Source organism: Hippopotamus amphibius, chromosome 2 (genome assembly GCF_030028045.1).
Source record: "Hippopotamus amphibius kiboko isolate mHipAmp2 chromosome 2, mHipAmp2.hap2, whole genome shotgun sequence".
Classification (NCBI taxonomy): domain Eukaryota; kingdom Metazoa; phylum Chordata; class Mammalia; order Artiodactyla; family Hippopotamidae; genus Hippopotamus; species Hippopotamus amphibius.
In genome coordinates, this window is record NC_080187.1 from 77,601,801 (window position 1) to 77,621,642 (window position 19,842).

Genomic DNA, 19,842 nt, shown 5'->3' on the forward strand with positions numbered 1-19,842 from the left:
TCTCACTACACCTCCCCTTAAACTATTTCCTTTATTCACTCAGTCTCTCCCAGTTTATCAGCTCCTTCCTTCACTCATCAGAATACAATATTATTTAAAGTTTTGTTCAATAATTTATAATAGCATTTTAAAATTATGGGTCATAACCTATTAGCAGCTTATGAAAACAATTTAGCAGGTTATGACCAATACGGTTTAAATACGAAATAAAATAGAAAATACAAGAGTTCACTGCACATAGGAAGGGTACTGTTTCATTAATTTTTTTTCAGTTATATTTATATAAATTTACACATGTGTATACTGGTCTGTAATGTAAACTATATGTCCTATTACAGGTCATATTCAAGAGTTTTATAGATATTGAGAGAGAGAATATGGAGAAAAAGAGTGCCAAAGACTCTGGCCTGAGGAATGTCAACACCTAGTGATTGCACAGAAGAGGAGAAACTAGCATAAGAGACTGAAAACAAAGACCCAGAAAGCAAACAGAAAAATCAGCAGTGTGTGTCAGAGATGCCAAGAAAAGGCAGGAATGGTCAGCATGCCATTTTCTGCTGGGAATTCAAGTAAGATGAACACTGAAATGTCCACTGGAATCCCCATCCAAGAAACCATTAGTGACCTTGGGGAGGTCAGACTCCTTTCCTTCTCAATACTAAACTACTGTCTCATGAGCACCATCAACTAATTTGCACCCCTGAACTTTTCTTCAACCCTTCTGGCAATCAGAAACTATTCTCTACATTCAACCTGGACTGCTGAACACTGTTGATGGAAATCCCACAACTGTACAGACTGGAGAACTGCAAAGTCATAGTTATCAAGTTTAGATGGGCCCTCATCTCAGAAATTATTTTATTTATCCTTGATAAGCTACTCTGTCCTTGATGATTCCAATTCTTAACCACTTTTCTACTTAACCTGTATTCCTGCCACTCTCAGCAGATGACTCAATTTCATAATTGAGAAAATTAAGACATGAAATCCATCACACTTGGAGCACATAAACTACCTATATCCACCCTGCTCTCCAATCTCAATAGCCATCCTTTCTCTCATTCAAGATCAGTCTCTATTCTGATTTATCCTCTTGATCCCACACCTCTGGGACATTAGCTTCCCTCTCCCTGCCAACCTCCTTCTCCCTCACCCCTGCCCCAATCTCCTTTGGGGCATTATCCAGCTCTTAAGTATGTCTTTAAACTTTCTCTTTTCCTTCAGTCTGTTATCATGTTCCATTCTTTCCTAACCTTAAGAACTAATTTCTTGATCCTGAAACCACCTTTAATTTTGTCCCATATACACTTTTTCTACACAGGCAAACTCTAAAAAATAGTTTATATCCATTATTCTCTACATTTTCCACTTTCTCTATCTCCTGGATTCCTACTATTCCATTTAAATGATTCCTGCCAATGTAGCTAGGAAAGTAAATGTCATCTCTCTGTTACCGATGTCTACTCCTACATGAAACCATGTCCGTGACACTCCCCTCTTCTGTTTCTCCTTTTTCAGTCTCCACCTTATTCTACCTGTCCTTATTAGCAGCATTTCTCAAGATATCATCCACAATCTTTTTTTCTTTTTCCTCTTTAAGCTCTCATTGTGCCACCTTATCTACACTCAGGGTTTTAATAATAAGCTAATGACTAACAACATTGTTTCTCCAGTCCTGACTTCTCACCAAGTAATCATTTGGTGTTTATATCCAAATAATTACTTGACATTTCCACTTCAATATATCATCGGTATTTCAAAATAAATATATGTAAATGTAAACTCATTGTCATCTCCCCCAAATTTGCTCTTCTTCTTGGTACCAGCTGCTAGCCACACAAATCAGAAACGTAGTCCTAAATTTCTCCCTCTCCCTCATTTTCCATAGCTAATCACATAATCCTGGTTTCATTTCTGAATGTTTAAAATGTAACTTCCTCTCCATTCCCATAGTACTGTTCAGGGCCTCATGGACTCAAGTGGGTTATTATTATACTGGCCTCCTGACTCATCCGCTTGTATAATAAATCTTGCCTGCTTTTTTTCTCTAGGAATCCTTCAATGACCAGACCATAACCACCCCTACCTTCTTCAATTTGAATTTACATAGCTGTCCTAAAATGCTACTATGAATCCATCCACATTTCCATCCCAGGACCTATCACACCAATTGAAATAATGTGCTTAAGTATTTCTCTCCCTTGAAGGCAAGAGCTGGATCTTATTCATCTTTATATTCTCAGCACCTATCTCAGTACCAGGAGAAAACTGTTTTCTTTTGTACCTTCTGAATTTCCTCCCACATGAAGCCATACGAAAATTTACTAAATAATTAAAAAGGAAACAAATCATTTCTTGTACTAAAATGTTTCTCAGTTTCTATAGCCCATGCCCAGTACTTCTTCTCTGGCTTTCCTTAGCATCATTCATGATCAGTCCTTGCATTGCTTCTCTTCTCTCCACAATATTTCATCCTTTTGTTATAACTCTAACTAGGCTGATGACATAAATCAGTATCTCCAGTTCTGCCCTTTAAACTGGGCACTAATTCTGAGTTTTCAACTGTTCATTGGGAATTTCTATTTAGATATCCCATTATCACTTTATATTGAATATGTCCACGTTAAACTTACAACCTTCCCATTCCAACTAGTTCCGTGATTAGATATTCTTGCCGTTTTGAACTCTTCGCACAAAGTAATATAATTATTACTATTATTATTTCAAATGGAAAAGTGAGTTTCCTGAAACGACTTTTTGAAAGGCAGAAAAGGTCTATGGTCAATACGGTTGCTCCCAGAGAAAGCGAATACAATAAACCTTGTTTCCGGCAGAATTAGTCGGTGTTAATCTACCTTTCCTGAGGACTTTAAGAAAGTGTACAACATATAGAATTTCCACCTGATTTTCTTTGCCACTGCTTTACTATCGTGGAAAAAGCTTAGTTAGCATTTGATCAGTTCCACGGGGTAAAACTGAAAGGAGGGGCACTAGTCACAAATATGCCACTAACTCTGGGGTTAGGCAGTCAAATGTTCACACAGTCTCTGGGGTTTTTCACACAACCAGAGAGGTTCCAGAAAGATTAGGGATACTACCGGAGCTCCGACAGTTACCAGCCATACTATCCCCTCTGGCCGTGTTTCCACATCTGCGAGCTCTAGCTTCCAGAGTCGCTGTGACGAGTACAGATACTTTATATGAAACATCTGGCTCCTAATTATCATTACAGTCATTATCCTTCCCAAATCGACCATTTTAACATATACGAAGAAGTGGAAAGTTGCTAAGTCCCTTCCGCTATGACCAAAAGACAAATCTGTTACTACTTCGAGTAAAATCCCTCAGCCCACGTGAATTCTGAGGCGCTCCGATCGTTCCCTCTGGTCTCGCCTTGGCGGGTCTCCTCAGGCGGCTGTTTGAGGAGGTCTCTCCTCACGCTCTGCTGGACTAGAAATGGGACTTCCTTGGCCCGCGGGCGGACAGGAGAAGAACACCTAAGAGCCGCATTTATTTTGTTTGAAGCGCATTATGATCTTCAAGGCTAAGATAACCCATAAAGGAGGGAAGGAGGGAGAGTTGGGACCCGGGATTTCTCACCTGCGTCAGCGCTGAAGGGCGGGGAAAGAGGAAGGTCGCGCCTCTAAGGGGCGCGGAAGGAGCGAGGTCGCACCGCCCGGGGCACCGGAACTTCTTTCCGAGCCCTTCACCACCGCGTAGCCCACCAGTCGGGCCCGCGAACCCGTTCGCTCACTCGTGACGTCCCGCTCACCTGCGCGCAGCTTTCCAGGGCCCTCAAAGGCTAACCACTAGCGGTCGCGCGCCGTCGCGTCTCCCGGCAACGGGGGCGGGGCGGGGCGAGGCCCCTCCTCCTGATTGGCCAATCCTCGACCTCAGCGCAGTGAAGCGAGCGTGAAATGCTATCGCGAGGTTTGAGGACTAACTTGTTTTCTCTATACCTCAAAGCTTTTCTGCAAGACAGGGAAAACGGCGAGTTGCCTACGGAAGAGTATTTTATTTGAAAACCTTGGTTTTCTTTATAATCAGAGTAACCTCTCTGATTGTGTGCCTGACCTGAACTCACTCCAGCGAGTTTTATTATATCGCTTGTGACGTCACTTGTAATACGTTAGACTTTTCAATAAGAATTATTTGAAGTTATTCCGTGGTAGGCAGCATTCGTTGTAGTCTTTTTACTTCTAATTAGTGGTAGTTTCCTTCCTGTTAGAAGGAAGGAACACAACATATACGATACAGCATTAAGTACTTTGGTACTTATGGTTTGGTACCATATATTGATTTTGGTGCCATATGTTCCTCATTTCATTGAAAGCTTTCTACCTTTAGGCTTCTTTTCAGAGTTGTTCTACGAGGAGGGCTGAGTTAAAAGCAAAGTGGTCTTAAAATAATTACTTTAAAATCAAAAAAAAATTTTTAATGAGAACTACGTCGTCTCAAATCCTACTGATCTCATAAAAGTAATTTGCAGTTTGTTTTTTTCCAGTCTTTCTATAGACCGCTTAAATGTGATGGGAGTTCTAATCATAACATACTTACATATTGGACTTTAAAATTTTTCACATTATTTCCATCTTGCACACATTCTTTGAGATTTATTCTCTTGTATGCCTGCCTTCAAGTAGGTTAAAATCAGTGCAATACAAAATGAAATGTCATATGACTGAGTTCTCAAAGTTTGTAAAACATTTTCAAGTAATTATTCCATTTGAGACCGACATATTTGTAGTGGTCATTTGTTAATCCTTATGGTCACTGTAGTGAAGTGCGGTAAAATTTGCCTTCCCAAAGTATGCCACTTTGGTATAAGGATTATTTTGAGCTGAAGGCAACTAAAAAGAAGCATATACAAGAAGAGCTCTCTACCATTCCGCTATTTGCTTAAATGCATAACATAAATTTTCAAAGGTGCCCCTCCTTGCCTCTTAACCAGGAAGGACAAAAGTTAATCACTGGAGACAACTTTAGACCTTTTTCAGCCTGGAGACTGCACCAGAAGAATTTACATAAAAACTTTAGTAATTAGCTTTTATCTACTGTTGGTTCCCCATATAGTCGCCTTCCCATAATTTGCTGCTTCTAAAGACTTAAAGTCCTTTTATCACTTGTGTAAAAATTTATTGTTCCTTTGTTAAGATGCTATATAAGCCCAAGCTCTAGTCACCTCTTTGAGTTATTCATCTCTGAATCTCTCCCTGTATATGAGATACACGTTAAAAAAAACAAAACAAAACCCTGTTTTTCTCGTTAATGTCTTTTGCTACAGAGCCCCAGCACAAGAGCTAGAAGAGTAGAAAGTAAAAAGGTATTTCCTCTCCTACAACCTCTGTCCAAAGATTCCATGTGTTGTCTCAATAGAGAAGCTACTAAAATGATTTCTCCCTCAGTGTTTCCAGACATAAAGGAGACCCAGCATTTGCCATTTGTATAGAGATGTGACAGTTTGAGAGAAATTTTTAAATCTTTAACACATAAAATAGAACTTTTTCTAAGTACGAAGAACCAGGTTTCGTGTGAACAGAATTTAAGGCAAGTGATTGTTTCCAGTTTGGCCTCAAGCTCTCTCGTTTTAATTTTAAAAAGTTTCGATTAAAAAAAAATCGCAGGAAACTAATCAGAGAAGGTTTGGGGAAATCGGACTGAAATTGCTCCCAACACGTCACGCTAAGCAAACTCACCGAGTCACATTAAAGCCCTCAGCCCCGCGGACCAGGATTTAAAACACCCGGATTTGGCGCGCCTGCGACTCCTGCCCCGCTGGCGCGTGGCACTGTGGGATTTGTAGTCAACCCGCACATCCGGTATCGCAATAAAAAGCTCAGCCAGGGCTCGGAGAGGACGTGGGCTCGGAAAGGACCCGGATTGGGACGCCCAGGCACAGGAGGCGGGCGGTGGTATCTCTTCCTCCGCTTCCAGCGCGCAGGAGAGAAGTGAGCCTCGGCTCCTCGTCAGCCTCAGCAGTCGGGACGCACACACTCTGCGTCATGGCGGGCTGAGGCCGATGATGAATTCCGGTGTGCATGTCAGGGTTGCTGTGTCACTCGGCCCTCTCGGCGCGCCCCTTCTCCGCCGCCCTTCCGCACCGGCCTTCGGGCTCTTCCGGTCCCGACGCCCCTCACCTGCTGGCCCTCTCGCGCCGCACGCCCGGCCTCCCCGACGGGCTGATCTCGCGAGGTGCCCGAATCCCGGGCGCCGGACCGACTAGGGCCATGGCGAGCGGCGCCGCCAGGTACCGGCTGAGCTGCTCGCTCCGGGGTCATGAGCTGGACGTGCGGGGCCTGGTATGCTGCCTCTATCCACCCGGGGCATTTGTGTCCGTGTCCCGAGACCGCACCACCCGCCTCTGGGTCCCAGACAGGTGAGCGCTGCGAGTCCCGCTGTCCCCCGGCTGTGCTGCAAGCTTCGTGCGGCGTCTGGGAAGACAATGACCCTTGCCTGCCCTATCCTGCCCTCTCCCTCTCTTCCTGGCCTTCCCTCGGGTCCACGCTCCCTCCCAATTCTGAGAGAACTGTCACTCTGGACACACAGTGTAAGAAACCAGTGAGATTTAGATGGAAGGAGCACCGGGTTGGGGGAACAGAGACCTACTTTCTTGTCTTAACTTGACTAGTAAACGTGTGAGTGAGTGACCTTGGACGAACTCTTATTTTTTGTGGCTTCAGTTTGTACACAATGATTTCCCATGTTTCTTTTCGATTTGAAAGAATTTTGATGCCAGATGCTCCGTCCTTAATGAGGCACAGTGAAAGCATCTGGCATGTAATTGAAGTAAGTACTCTTCTTCTTTCCCTAGAATTTGCTCTGTAGTCTTACCTCAAATTTGAGAACTAAGGTTCTCAAAAATTACATTGCGGAAAGTTCCCTTGGCTCCTCTCCACGTTGTCCAACTCGGAGTTTCTTAGTCTGGACTTGGGTGGAGGGGACGAAACCCCTCAAATGTTTTATGGATGTGTGGAGGTGTGTTTTCTTGAAGAGAGAAAGCACGTTGCCTTCAAAAGATTTTCAGAGAGATTAATAAAAAAAAAAAAAAAGGAAACAAAAGGTTAAGCTCCAGTCCAAATCAAGTTCAAGGGTTTGGTTGTAACAAGAAATTTAAGACGTGGGAGACAGATTTCAGTTCAGTTAGGGAAGAATTGAGGTGAGAGGTTTCACTCATTGAAACCATAAATTTTCATCCACAAATTCAGACAATAACTGTTGATTGAGTCCCTGCTAATTGTTTGTGATCCTAAAGAAGAATAAAGAGATAAGTTTCCTGTGTTTATAGATCTTGCCTACAGTCTGGGAGGGAAGATGGAAGGAAGATGGAAGAAAGATGTTACAGAAGGAAGCACCTCTGAGGAAGGTGTTTTTGGTTTTCGTTTTTTTTTTAAAATGATACTGAGCTCGAGCTAGTCAAGGGAGTGAGGAATGGAAGGGTTGAATTGGAAGAGGACGGTAGGTAATAGGAGGAGCAAACACAGCTGCCCAGGATTGAGAAGGAGGAAATTCCCTGTGTGCAAGCGGGCGTGAGCTGTGAGGTAAGGGCAGGTCTTAGAGGCTGGCGGGAGCCAGATCATGCCCTGGGAAGAGGGCTGAGGAAAGAAGTTAGTAGGTGGAAGCCTTCCGAGTTTCAAGCAGGGAGCAGCATGATTTGACTTACCTGTGGAGAAGTTTCTGCTAGCTTCAGGTGGAGAATGAATTGCAAACGGATAAATGTGGAAGGAGGTGCTTTTAGAGGCTTTTGCAGTAGTGCAGCCAAGATACAACAGACTAAACTAGGGATATTGTAGAGCAAACTTACATATTGAATTGGATAAGGTCTTCTCTAATGCTTAAGATACTGTGATATTCCAAATCACTTGGTAACACTGATACATAACTTCTTGTGTATTTGAGTACAAATTACTGATTAAGCTTGTACGTTTAGAATTGAGTTCAGTAGAAGCGCATGCCCAGTAGAATATGAACATTGCAGTAAGGAGTAGCTAAAGGATGCATGTTGTAATCGTTGAATCCTGTTGAACAGCTGAATCCTCAAACTTTTACATGTTTTGTAGGACTGTGTAGGGTGGCAAGAGTTTAAATCACTGGATCACAGGAACGTGAGGAACTTTGAGCTGAAATGATCCACTCTTTGAAAATAGTTTTCATTTAATTCTTTTGGTTTTGTTTTTTAGAATTTATGTGGTATTCAGCTAACACTGATTGAGAGCCTGCATTGTACCAGGTACAGGGCTCAGTAGTGAGTGATTGGTGAGATAAGGTTGTTTTCCTCTCATTTCCAGCTGCTGTGGTAGAGCATCTCATAGTCACTCTTAGGCATCATAACTAGTGTCTCAGCCGTACCTTTAGTGTGCTAAAAAGTGTCCTCAAGGCTGACATCCTGACAATTTCTCTTTATTTCATGATATATTAATAACATTAATGAAGTACAGTAAAATGTTGGGAGCCAAGTAGTAAACATTTTTGTTTTCTTACGTACATTGTTGATAGGGTTCTGGATAGGGTGGTTAATGTAGGGATGGACTGGTATTGGTGGGGGAATTTAATTTAGTTTCAAGAAGGCAAAATTGTTCTATTTTTAAGGTGGGCTAAACCAGATACCTCATCTTTCACAAGAGCCCACTGAAAACCCAGAAAGCCTCTGGGCCTTCTGAAGGCGCTTCAGAATGGAGACACCATTTTTTGATTGTACATTGAACTGAACCAGTCAGCATGACATTGTTGCAGACTGCTTCAACCCTCTAGAAGCCCACCTCACAGTAAACTGGATTTCCTAAGTCTGTCACCAACCTTTGCTTTGCCTTTTGAAAACTACCTGTATTTGAAAGATGTCAACTTCAGATTCAGCATCATGCGTTAAATCTTCCCTGATCATGCTAAGGCTGGAGTAACTCTCTCATGTAAACAGTCAGCACTTTGGGGCCTTAGGTAGTTCTGTGGAGTTTGTTAAGAAATTAGAGCCGTTCCCTTCCCTATCCTCCAACCCACTATTCTCTTCTTGGAGGCAAAATTTTCATCTCTTTTTAATGGCTTATTTTTGGATTTTGCGTCCATATCTGCATATAAAGTGCTATACTGCTATTTCCTTTCATTTAAAATTTCTTTTAGTTTTCTATTTTAGCGTTTTCTATTGGTTCTCGTTATGGAATATGAAAATTTAGCTCTCTTTTCTACCCTCTACCAACCCCCATCACATATGCATCCTTTCTATGTCCTGATCCTTATAACATAGTTTAATTTAGACCAAATCATTATTTTGTGACTGTACAGAGTCTATCGACACCTGAGCTGTGCAATAAACTATGGTAACTTTTCCTCAACAATTTTATGATCTCTCTAATGATTGTCTTAGTTTTGGTTTTCATTTCCTTAATTTTTTATGTATTTATCACTGATTCAACTTCATATTTGCTAGTTGTCTAAATCTCCTCTCAAGACCTCTAGACACATTGGATACATAACGGGTTCATCTTCCTGACAACGAAAACTTTCTAACCTGCTCTGTCTCTAGTGCACAACTAGTCCTGGGATCTCCCTTCACTGTCTTCTCTTTGAATCCCTTTTTTGAACCTCTTGTGTTGGATTTCTGTCATCAATATCCTTTAACTTTCTTGGTTTTCTTCCTTAACACCTTATTAGAACACATCTTCCAGGAGCTACTTGAATAATAATTTAAATGTTTGTAGTATTGTAATGTCCAAATAATTTTTATTCAGAATTTTGAAGCCATTGCTCCATTGTATTCATTGTGCTATAGTTGAGAAGTCTGAAGCCATTCTGCTTCTTGATTTATTATTATTTTTCTCTATTCATTCGTTTTTCAGGTTCATTAAATGTGGGCCCTTTTAATGTGAAAACTCATGTCCATAAGTTCTGGGACATTTTCTTAAATTCTTTGGTTTTGTCCTCTCCGTTTTTTTGGTCCTCTTTTCTGGAACTTATTATTCATATGTTGAACTTGTTTAAATTGCTTTTTTATTTCTCTCTATACATTTCTTTCTTTCTCTCTCTCTTTCTCTCTCTAGTATACTTTCTCAGAAATTGCCTTGACTTTTTGTGAAATTATATTTTTGTTTCATGGTTGCAATATCTTATATCTCTAAGGATGGTAATGCTGGTTTTTTAAAAAGTTACTTTCTCCTTAGTGGTCTGTTTTCTTCAAATTCGTTATTTCCCCTCCCTATTTGTTTTGGTCACTACATTAACCCAGATATCTGGTAATTCTTATTCTGTGCTTAGTATAAGGGGTAGAGAACTAAAAGAACTCCTGGGAAGATATGTGTATTGGTGGAGCTTGATGGCTGTGAGTTTATTGCAGAGTTATCTGGCCGGACCATTTCATAGGGCTGATCTCCTGCCCAGAGGATGATTGCCTGGCCTCTGGGTTGTCTTTGGTGGTCTTGGGCGCCATTGTGAATGTACATGTTTCTCATACCTCAAGGCTCATTTGTGACTTGTGTCCACCCCCAGCCAAACACTTTCACCTTTTCTAAAGAAAAAACCTCAGACTTTCCCTGTGTACAGGAGGGCAGTTGTCTGGCTGGAGTGCCTGTCTGGTTTTTTTGTTGGTTGTTTTTTTTTGGTTTTGTTTTTGTTTTCTTGATGCTTAAAGCATTTTTTCACTGATTCAAGAAGTACTTAATGATTACCATGTAGAACATTGTGCTGCAAACTTGGGAAGATAAAAAGAAGAACCAGGTCTGGATTCTGCCATTAAAAGCTTCACAGCCCACTACGGTAGATGCACACAAACATCTATCTATACTGGGGAGTGCTGAGGGACACATTTAGGTAGATTTAGTAGTTTATATAATAAAGATTTTTAAACGTGTCCTATCTTTTACATTTCTTTGGGCTTATTGATAAATGGTTTCTAAGACCACATTAAAAAAATAAACAAAACCAAAATAGACAAGTTAGAAATAACTGCTACCAAATACCTTCCTTTGAAGATTTTTTTGTTATGATTCTGCTTCTCTGTCTAAAAACTTTCAACTAGTCTTCCTACAGTTCCTACCTTTTTTGTTCCCATTTCCTATAGATATATAGTGCTGCTAATTCTTGAGCATTTTGGGGATTCATTATTAAATTGGGCCTCTACTTTCCCTGATGCCTGTTTAGAACTCATTTTTCTCAAGTATCCTAAGGCCTTTACTGCTTTTCTGTCAGCTTTCAGTATTCGAAGTTATATTTCTGTCCCTTTTTTTCTTGTTCTCTCTGGCCTTGTGGGTTTATGCCTTTCTTAAAATATACATAGATGGGTAGATAGATATATATTATTGTCGTAGTGGTGTTTGGGAAGGGAGTGAATATAGATGAGTGTGTGTGCAGTCTTTATCTGGGAGTCTTCTCTCTTTATGTACATCTGTTTTATCTCCTTCAACTACACCACAAACTCTTTGATTTAGCTTGAATCAGGGATATTCTTCAGTCCCCCTTAGCAGCTAACTTTCTGGCTTCCACATAGTATATCATAATCTGTTGTTTGACTTGTTGTGTTAGACGGTGATGCTAAGTGAACTATGAGTATAACAAATTGGTAATCATTCTAATCCCCAGGCAATTATTAATATGCTGTGTCCCTAGAGCAGTCATTTTTATGTCCCTGTATTAGTCCCTTTAGTTTGCATATTGAGAGTGATTGATAGTTCAGCTATTTAGGTACACACACTATACTAATGGGTACTAAGTTAATATTTCATAGTGTGAAAATGTCCGCAATGTGTTTAAGGCTTATTGATAGTAGTTTCCATTATCCTAATTGCGTGAGTGCTTCACTTCACCAGGGATTTCTTAGGGTAACAGTCACTGCTAAGTAGAAATGAAGATGGAGAATGAGAAAAAGCCACTTATGATATTTGTCTCCTATCCTTGCCTTCCTTGTTCTTTCTGTTAATTAACATACCCTTATCAGTGAAACATTAATTATACTTCTCCTAATCTGTTGAAGCCTCTGTAGTAGCTAATACTGGGTTGGCCAAAAAGTTCATTCCATAAGATATTATGCAAAAACCCAAAGGAACGTTTCAGTTTTTTCCGAATGAACTTTTTGGCCAACCCAATACAAATTAGGTATTTAATATTTACTCTAAAACAATAGATTCTTAAAATAGTATATACTCTGAAGTTCAACCTAGATACTAAAAGAAAATGAGTACTTTGACAACTTATGTCCTAGGCTAAGTCAAGGGACAAATGTATATCTTATTAATTATCATGTCTTTCCAGTCCTAACAGGGGCTTTACAGAAATGCACTGTATGAGTGGCCACTCCAATTTTGTCTCTTGTGTATGCATCATACCTTCAAGTGACATGTACCCTCATGGACTAATCGCCACTGGAGGAAATGACCACAATATTTGCATTTTCTCACTGGAGAGTCCAGCGCCACTTTATATACTAAAAGGTCACAAAAATACTGGTGAGTGTAATGCTTTGGTATTTTTCTGTTTGAAGATAAAATTCTTATATCTGCCTTGCCTGGTTTTTATTATGTTTTTCTGTTTTTGGTTTTTTTCTTTTTCTTTTTTCTTTCTTTCTTTTTTTTTTTTCAACTGTCTTGTGTGAGGAATTCATTTACTCAGGAAAACAGAGAACTTCTTTATCTTTGGGCTGTTACATCTGTATTTATACAGCATACTGAAGACCCAGAAGGAATGTATTCAGGGCTCTGGTATCATTATTTGAGAGTATTTAATACTTTTGAATAGCATTTTCTGTGATTTGTGTGTATCTTGGATTCTCTTATATCCTGGATTTGTGTTTGCTTAAGAGCTTTCTGTTGTAAAATGTTATACTTAATCAGTGCACTATGTGTGCTACTTTTTTTAATGTATCTGGAATAGTTTGGGACATCTGTAAGCAAATAATATGGCCCATAAGCATTCTAAAGTTAATTTCTTTACGAGTTTGTAAAATGTTTTGTGTGTAGGTATGGGAAATCTTCAGTACAGAGTGATACAGGGTTTTTCTTAAACTTTTTGAAGGAAAGCTTCAAAAGTATACCAAAGTAGAGACATAGTATTTTATAATAAGTTATATATGAACAAATATAAAAGAGAATAATGATCTTTTCCACCCATGTATTTACATAGCTTCAAGGATTATCAACACAAGGCCTATTTTCATTTTCCTCCTTATCCTTTTGAGGGGTCAACAAATTATGGCCTGTGGGCCACCTGTTTTTTAATACAGTGCACATACTAAGAATGTTCATAAATTAATGATTGACATCCTTATGTCATGTCATTTTTTTGCTTAGTTTTCTAGCCAAAATCTTATTTTCTAAATGGTAGAGTGGTACTGTTTTTTAGTCAATATATTTATAACACTTTCCAGTTAAGTTATAAGTTGCAATTCTAGATAGTGGAGGAGGAAAGTGCCATCCCACACATCGGGGCAAGTGCCAGGGCCCAAAAAGAGAGAGCTGCACAGTTTGCTTCTGCACTAGTTATTCAGCTTGCTCTCTCTTCTGCAGGCAAAATATACCCACTCCTCTCTCCATGTCGGACAAGCCAGAAGTCCTATCCAGTTGCAGCATCAAATTCAAAATTAAGAATCTCTGGGTGACATGTAGTATTTTAAACATCAGGGAAGTGATACTCAGGTGTTTTTACATCAAGTCCAGACATAAATTTGGAGATCTGTGGGCTAAAAAACACAAAGTTATCGGTCACCCATTCACTCAGTATACAACTGTGGAAGATTGAGGATAATCAGAGGAAACACTCCTATTCAGAAAAGGGAACAATGCAAGACAGCAGTTTCTTATCTGTAGTCATCTGAAATGCAGGTGGGTGGCTGTTTTAAGGACCCCCCCTACTCTGAGAGTGCTAAGTTTTTGTGATCAGTTCCCTCTGGTCTCCAAAAGGGGTTTCCTAATCTGTTGTTCTTCAAGGCTCTCCTTTAATCCTCTGGGATTCTTTTCTGTTATTCTCCTTGTTCACATTGAAGTATATGCCTCCTTGGGGACTAAGCAACTTTTTCAGCTTGCTTTCTGCCTTTGGGAGCTAGGTGCAGCAGGGTCATGTTAAGTCTTGAACAGTCACGGACTTTTTTAGTTCTTGGCAATGTAACTCTCTTAAAAACTTGGTATGCTTCTTACCTATTTGATTTCCAGTCACATCTCTTTGTCCGTAGTCATACCTCAGCTATAGTCTATATTTGCTGTATTTCTCCCATCTCTCCTTCTTTCTTTCCCTGTGTGCCTCTCCAGATTTAACTGCTGAAAGCTTGTGCCTGTCAGACTTTAGTTGGAAAGCTGAACCTTTAGGTCCTTTTCCCTGAGCTATTTTCTCTGTTGAAAGCGTTTATTTTCATGGCAGCAACCTTAATTTTCTTTGCTTTGCAAATACTTTAAATCCATTTGGAAGTTTTGGTACTGTGCAGGATGGATGGCCATGTTTTTTATTTTTTTTAAATTTTATTTTTTATTTATTGGCTGCGTTGGGTCTTCATTGCTGCACGCTGGCTTTCTGTAGTTGCGGAGAGCAGGCGCTACTCTTCAGTGCGATGCGCAGGCTTCTTATTGTGGTGGCTTCTCTTGTTTTGGAGCATGGGATCTAGGCGTGCGGACTTCAGTAGTCACAGCATGTGGGCTCAGTACTTGTGGCTCTCGGGCTCTAGAGCGCAGGCTCAGTAGTTGTGGCACACGGGCTTAGTTGCTCCACGGCATGTGGGATCTTCCCAGCCCAGGGCTTGAACCCATATCTCTTGCATTGGCAAACAGATTCTTAACCACTGTGCCACCAGGGAAGCCTGATGGCCATGTTTTTGATTTTTTCTTGTTGCATGGCTGGGTTTCAATTGTCCTTTTCTACTGAAAGCACTTCTCGGGTTTATATTTTCATTTGGGCTTGAGAAGCAATTGGCTCTTCCAACTCTGCAAATCCCTAAGTTTGGACTCTTCATTTCTGACTGGGAACCAGCCAGTTCTTGATCTCATTTCATTCTTTAATGCCTAGCCAGATGTGGCCAATAGTAAGTGACACCTATCACTGAAGTCCCATTTTCCAACCTCTTTCTTTAGACTGCAAGTTTATCATGTCCTGAGTTATTGCTGGTAACAGCTTTACCAAATGTTCCTTACTGCATAGTAAGGATCACTGGTCTTCTATTCTGTGATGACAGTCTCTGCATTACCTGCCTGTTGAGCCGCTGCCATATGTTTCAGGTTTTTGCTTCTGCAGTGCCTCACTTTTGCTACTAATTCTGAATCAGTCAGTTCGGCTAGGTGACATTGTGGTAACAGACAACTCCAGAATCACAATGGCTTAACATAATAAGTTTGCTTTGCCTCTTATAGATCCAGCGCAGCAGGGGGCTCTGCTCCTTGTAATCACTCAGGTATCTGGTTGACAGAAGCTTCATTGCACCATGTACTTTCACAGATATTGGAGCAGGGGGGAGGGAGCATGGCTTAATTGTGCACCTGTCCTTAAAGCTTCCACCTGGAAGTAACATTATTTCTGCTCATTTTTCTCTGCCAGAGCAATTTATGTAGCATGCCTAAAGCCAAAGGAACTGGGGAAATTCAGTCTTACCGTTTGCTTAGAAGGTGAAGAGCAGAAAATATTTGATGAATGTCACTAACGGCTACATTAAAATATTTATGTGTTTCATGTGTTTCGTGGAAACTTCCCTTTTGTAACCTTCTAGCCTCCCGTTGGATTGGCATTGCATTAGCTAATGTCATCCCTGGATTTCACTAGTTCCTAAATCCCATATTTCTATCATTCTTAACTTACTCTTTCATTATAATGTATGTAATACAGCTGTTGCAGCTTACTAAGAAAGCTATGACATGGGGGTTAAATATATTCTGTTTGCATATTGGAAAATGGCTTTATTCTAGTCTTGTATTGAATATTTGATTATAAATTTGGCTAGAGGAAGAATCCTGTGTTAAAACCATTTAACCTCAGAATTTTGAAGGCATTGTTCTGTTGTCTTTTAGTGTATGGTGTTATTTAGAAGTTTGATGCTATTTTGATTCCCCATCTTTTCTAAGGGACGCTTTTCTGGTCCCCTCTCAAACTTTTGGAGTCTTCTCTATTTCTAATGTTGTAAATTTTCACAATGCATCTCTGTTTCTCAAAGTGCCTTCATTGGGCACTTTTGTGAGTTCATTCAATCTAGATATCATGACCTTCACTTTTAGTAATCTTTCTTGTACTTTCTGTGTTCTCTGCCTCATCTTTCTCCTCTCCCTCCCCAATTATCTCTTTCTGGAATCCCTGTTACTTAGATGTTGAACATTATGAAATTATTTTCTAACTTTCTTAATTATTCTTTCCTATTTTTCATGTCTTTGCCTTTTGGGTCTCATTCTCAGGAGGCTTTTTCCCCCTAGTTTTGCTGTTGTTATTATTTTAGTTTGGTTCTTCTGTTTTTAGCATTTATTTTTCTTATTATCTCATTAGTTTTTTTTAAAATATAGTATCTGCAAATAATATTGTATTGAAGTTTTTTTTTTCTTCTTCCTGAAATTGGATTTGTTTTTTATGGTCTCCCAAACCCCTTCCCCCTTGTTTTCCTGTTTCTTTCTCTTGGTTTTTCTCTTTCATGTAGATGGAGCTTGATGATTGGTGGGCTTCACTAGAGGATGAGCTCATGGTCTGACTTTTTAGATGGAAACCCTCTCAGATGTCTGTGTCTGGAGTTCTTTAACATTATGCAGTCCTCTAGAGAAGAATCCCTCAGCCTCGTACCTAGGTGGAGGGGGATATATGCCTGGCAGCTGGTATTGTGGGAGAAGGGGGCTGTAGGTACCACATTTCAGGATGGAGACTTTCTACTTATCCCCCTTGTGTTTCTTAGCGCTCCTTATTCCAGCCCTTTATTATGCCTGATGACCTTTGTCTAGAAACTCTGCTTCAGTTCCTCCAGAGAATAAACCTCCAGTCTTGTTCCTGCAGTGGATGAGGATGTACTTTCCTGACACTGTAGGCTGAGAGGAGAGGTCTAGTGTTTTACTGTGTTGTGTGCAGACTTTGAATCACTATTCTTATTTTTTAGGTCCTCTCCTTAGCCCCATACTCCATGGAACTTAGTGGCTGGGAACTGAGTCTCATAGCCAGTTACTCTGCTTCTAATCTCTTTCTGTGTAACCTCCTCCATTTTGCTAAGTCAATTATGTTGTTTTCTGTTTGCTTTGTGCTTGTAGATTAGTACCATTTATAGCATTACTGTGGACAATCTGCTGTTTTTAATCAGAACTCTTTTTTGTTTCCATGTTTTTAGAAATTTTTTCATATTTATAATTATTAGTTTTACAGTGTTACATCAGATAATAAGGCATTTAATTAAACACTTCATTTTTGAGTAATGAAATGAGTCACTTAGCTTGACTCTAGTTTCTTCTGTCATGTTAAGTGGCCCTAAATAACTATATAAATAGCATTTCAAAATCATGTGCATTATTTTTCTGTGTAGTTTCTTAGAACTAGAAGGGATTTTGCAACCCACTTAATCCTGCTCCCTCTCTTTACAGATGATGTTAAATAATATGTTAAATATATGTTAAATAATATCTCTGATTTTAAATAATATCTCTGTGGTCAGACAGCATCTAAGTGGCATAGCCAGGACTTGGACCCAGGCAGTCTGGCACCAAAGTGTGTGCTCTGGACTGCTGTACTCTTCTGCATTGCCATCAAGTTAAGCCTTAATTAGCTAATACTGTCACTTCATAAAGTGTTTTTAAAATTGTAGTGTTTTAATAACTAGCAAGGGTGAGCATTTTTCTCTATGAAAATGTGTTAATGCCTTTTTTCCCTTTAGTTTGTAGTCTTTCATCTGGAAAATTTGGGACATTACTTAGTGGCTCATGGGACACTACTGCTAAAGTCTGGCTGAATGACAAATGCATGATGACCTTACAGGTACAGTAGTTCTGTGTAAATATTTGAGAAAACAATTAAATACGATGATTCTGTGGCACTTTAACTTAATACCCATTTTCCTCACAGGGTCATACAGCTGCAGTATGGGCAGTAAAGATATTACCCGAACAGGGCTTAATGTTAACTGGATCAGCAGACAAGACCATTAAACTGTGGAAGGCTGGAAGATGTGAGAGGACTTTTTCTGGTAAGATCAGAGTAGACAGCTCTTGTAATCTCATTGCTTCATATTTGCACAGATGGTTTTTTTCAAAAATTTAGAAGTTTTAAAGTGGTATTTGAAAAACATCAGCCATTTAATTTGGGTGAATGTAAATTTTCTGACAGTTAATGTATGGTATCTTTTTAAAAGATGTACTGAGACCTCTCATAAAACAACCAGATGTGGACTAATAAATAGCTACTTCATAAGCTGTAATATGGGTATGTGCTTTTATGTATTTTGTGTATGTAAATTTTGGTACTTGGTTATGTTTTGATTGTCATTTGAAGAGGTTCAGCCTGAAACTTCCAAGCATAAGTCTTACTGAGGGTGGGTCAGTAGTGTTATCTTCATATATGAGGAAAACGTTACTTATGCTTTTATTAATATTGAAGTACATTATTTAATAACAAATTTCAGGCTTTATGTTGTGGTTTCAGGTGAGTAGTCTTTAAAAACTTAAGCTATTAAATAATTCCTAAAACAAGGCATCTGCTGTCCAATATTAATACTGATGATTTATTTGTGGGGCACTTACATTTTTGGTGTGATTTTTGTTTGTTTCTTTTTTCCTTGCTTTCCTTGCTTTTATTTATTCCTTAAAAGTTGATCAACACCCTGAATATTACTGCAAGAAGTCCCTTTGTGCAGATAAAATCTGTAGGTGGAAAATAGTGAGTTATAACTAAACATCCCTGTTTCTGCTTCCATACATACAACATATGTGTTAAGTTTTTATTAATCTGTTATAGGTAAATTAAATCAGCAAATACTGAACATGGGAAAGGTTTTGACTTCTGATCTCCTTTATTAGATCACAAACTTCTGAGAATGTTTTGTCCTTTAAAAAAAAAATCATAGTGACATCTACAGTGCCTCAATTAATATTGAAAAAAATTGAATCTTATCGTTTTTCAAAACACTTAATATCCTTTGATGAGAGGAATAAATACACATGCACGCATATATATATTCAGTTACACAACATAACACAAGAGGTTTTTATTCCATAAATTCTTGCCCTTTTAGAAAATCATTAATTTTTATTTTATCATTTTAATGCTTACATTTATATAAATTATGAAATATTTCCCTTGGTAAAGCAGCAGTGTTTGGCTTTATATTTATGTTTTAGTTGAATCAAAATTATAGGAGAAGTTTTTATTTTAATCAAAAGAGGTAAGGATAAGAGGCAAGAAACTTGAATTCTTGCTATAGCTTTGCTGCTAATTGTGTGATTTTAGGTAAATTAATCTTTCTCAACCTATTTAACATTTTAATAAAGTTTACTTTTCTGTGATAAAGATTTTATTTCAAACTCTTAAATAATTGAAATCTCTTTTGTAATCTTATTTTTTATTTTCTTGGCTCTTTATAAATATCAATCTCAGTATTATGGAATGAGAAAATTAGGGGATATTTACTTTTTGTTATATATCTGTTATATTTGAATATTGTGGTATGTTATGAATTACTCTTGTTTTTGGGGAAGAAATGTTGAAATCAATTGTCAAGTAAAAATTGTGGGGGGACTTCCCTGGTGGTCCAGTGGTTAAAAGTCCAAGCTTCCACTGCTGGGGGGTTTGATCCCTGGTCGGGAACTAAGATACCCCGCATGCTGCGAGGCATATAAACAAACAAGTAAATAAATAAGTAAATAAATAAATGATTTTCTTAAAAAAATTGCAGGGATCAAAATCCTGTTTCTGGAGGCTTTTAAGAAATTTTTAAGA

The 19,842-nt window shown here is 39.1% G+C and overlaps 2 protein-coding genes across 6 annotated transcripts in view; one reads left to right on the forward strand and one right to left on the reverse strand.

Moving 5' to 3' along the window:
* The window catches only part of IFT74 (intraflagellar transport 74), a 76,570-nt gene extending 70,855 nt beyond the window's left edge, over positions 1-5,715 (reverse strand). The window contains exon 1 of one of the 3 annotated variants that reach the window (XM_057720309.1): positions 5,697-5,715. The gene's annotated coding sequence lies outside the window, so the exon portion shown is untranslated. Of the gene's footprint in view, positions 1-3,600; positions 3,849-5,696 lie in introns of those variants that run through there. The other 2 variants (XM_057720308.1, XM_057720307.1) reach the window with 2 other exon arrangements.
* A 118-nt stretch (positions 5,716-5,833) lies between these two features.
* Positions 5,834-19,842, forward strand: part of PLAA (phospholipase A2 activating protein) — a 32,877-nt gene continuing 18,868 nt past the window's right edge. The window contains exons 1-4 of one of the 3 annotated variants that reach the window (XM_057720306.1): positions 5,834-6,376; positions 12,232-12,425; positions 17,786-17,886; positions 17,974-18,094. In XM_057720306.1, the coding sequence (XP_057576289.1) occupies positions 6,039-6,376; positions 12,232-12,425; positions 17,786-17,886; positions 17,974-18,094 (754 nt within the window). In that variant the 5' untranslated portion in view covers positions 5,834-6,038. The remainder of the gene's footprint in view (positions 6,377-12,231; positions 12,426-17,785; positions 17,887-17,973; positions 18,095-19,842) is intronic. The other 2 variants (XM_057720305.1, XM_057720304.1) reach the window with 2 other exon arrangements.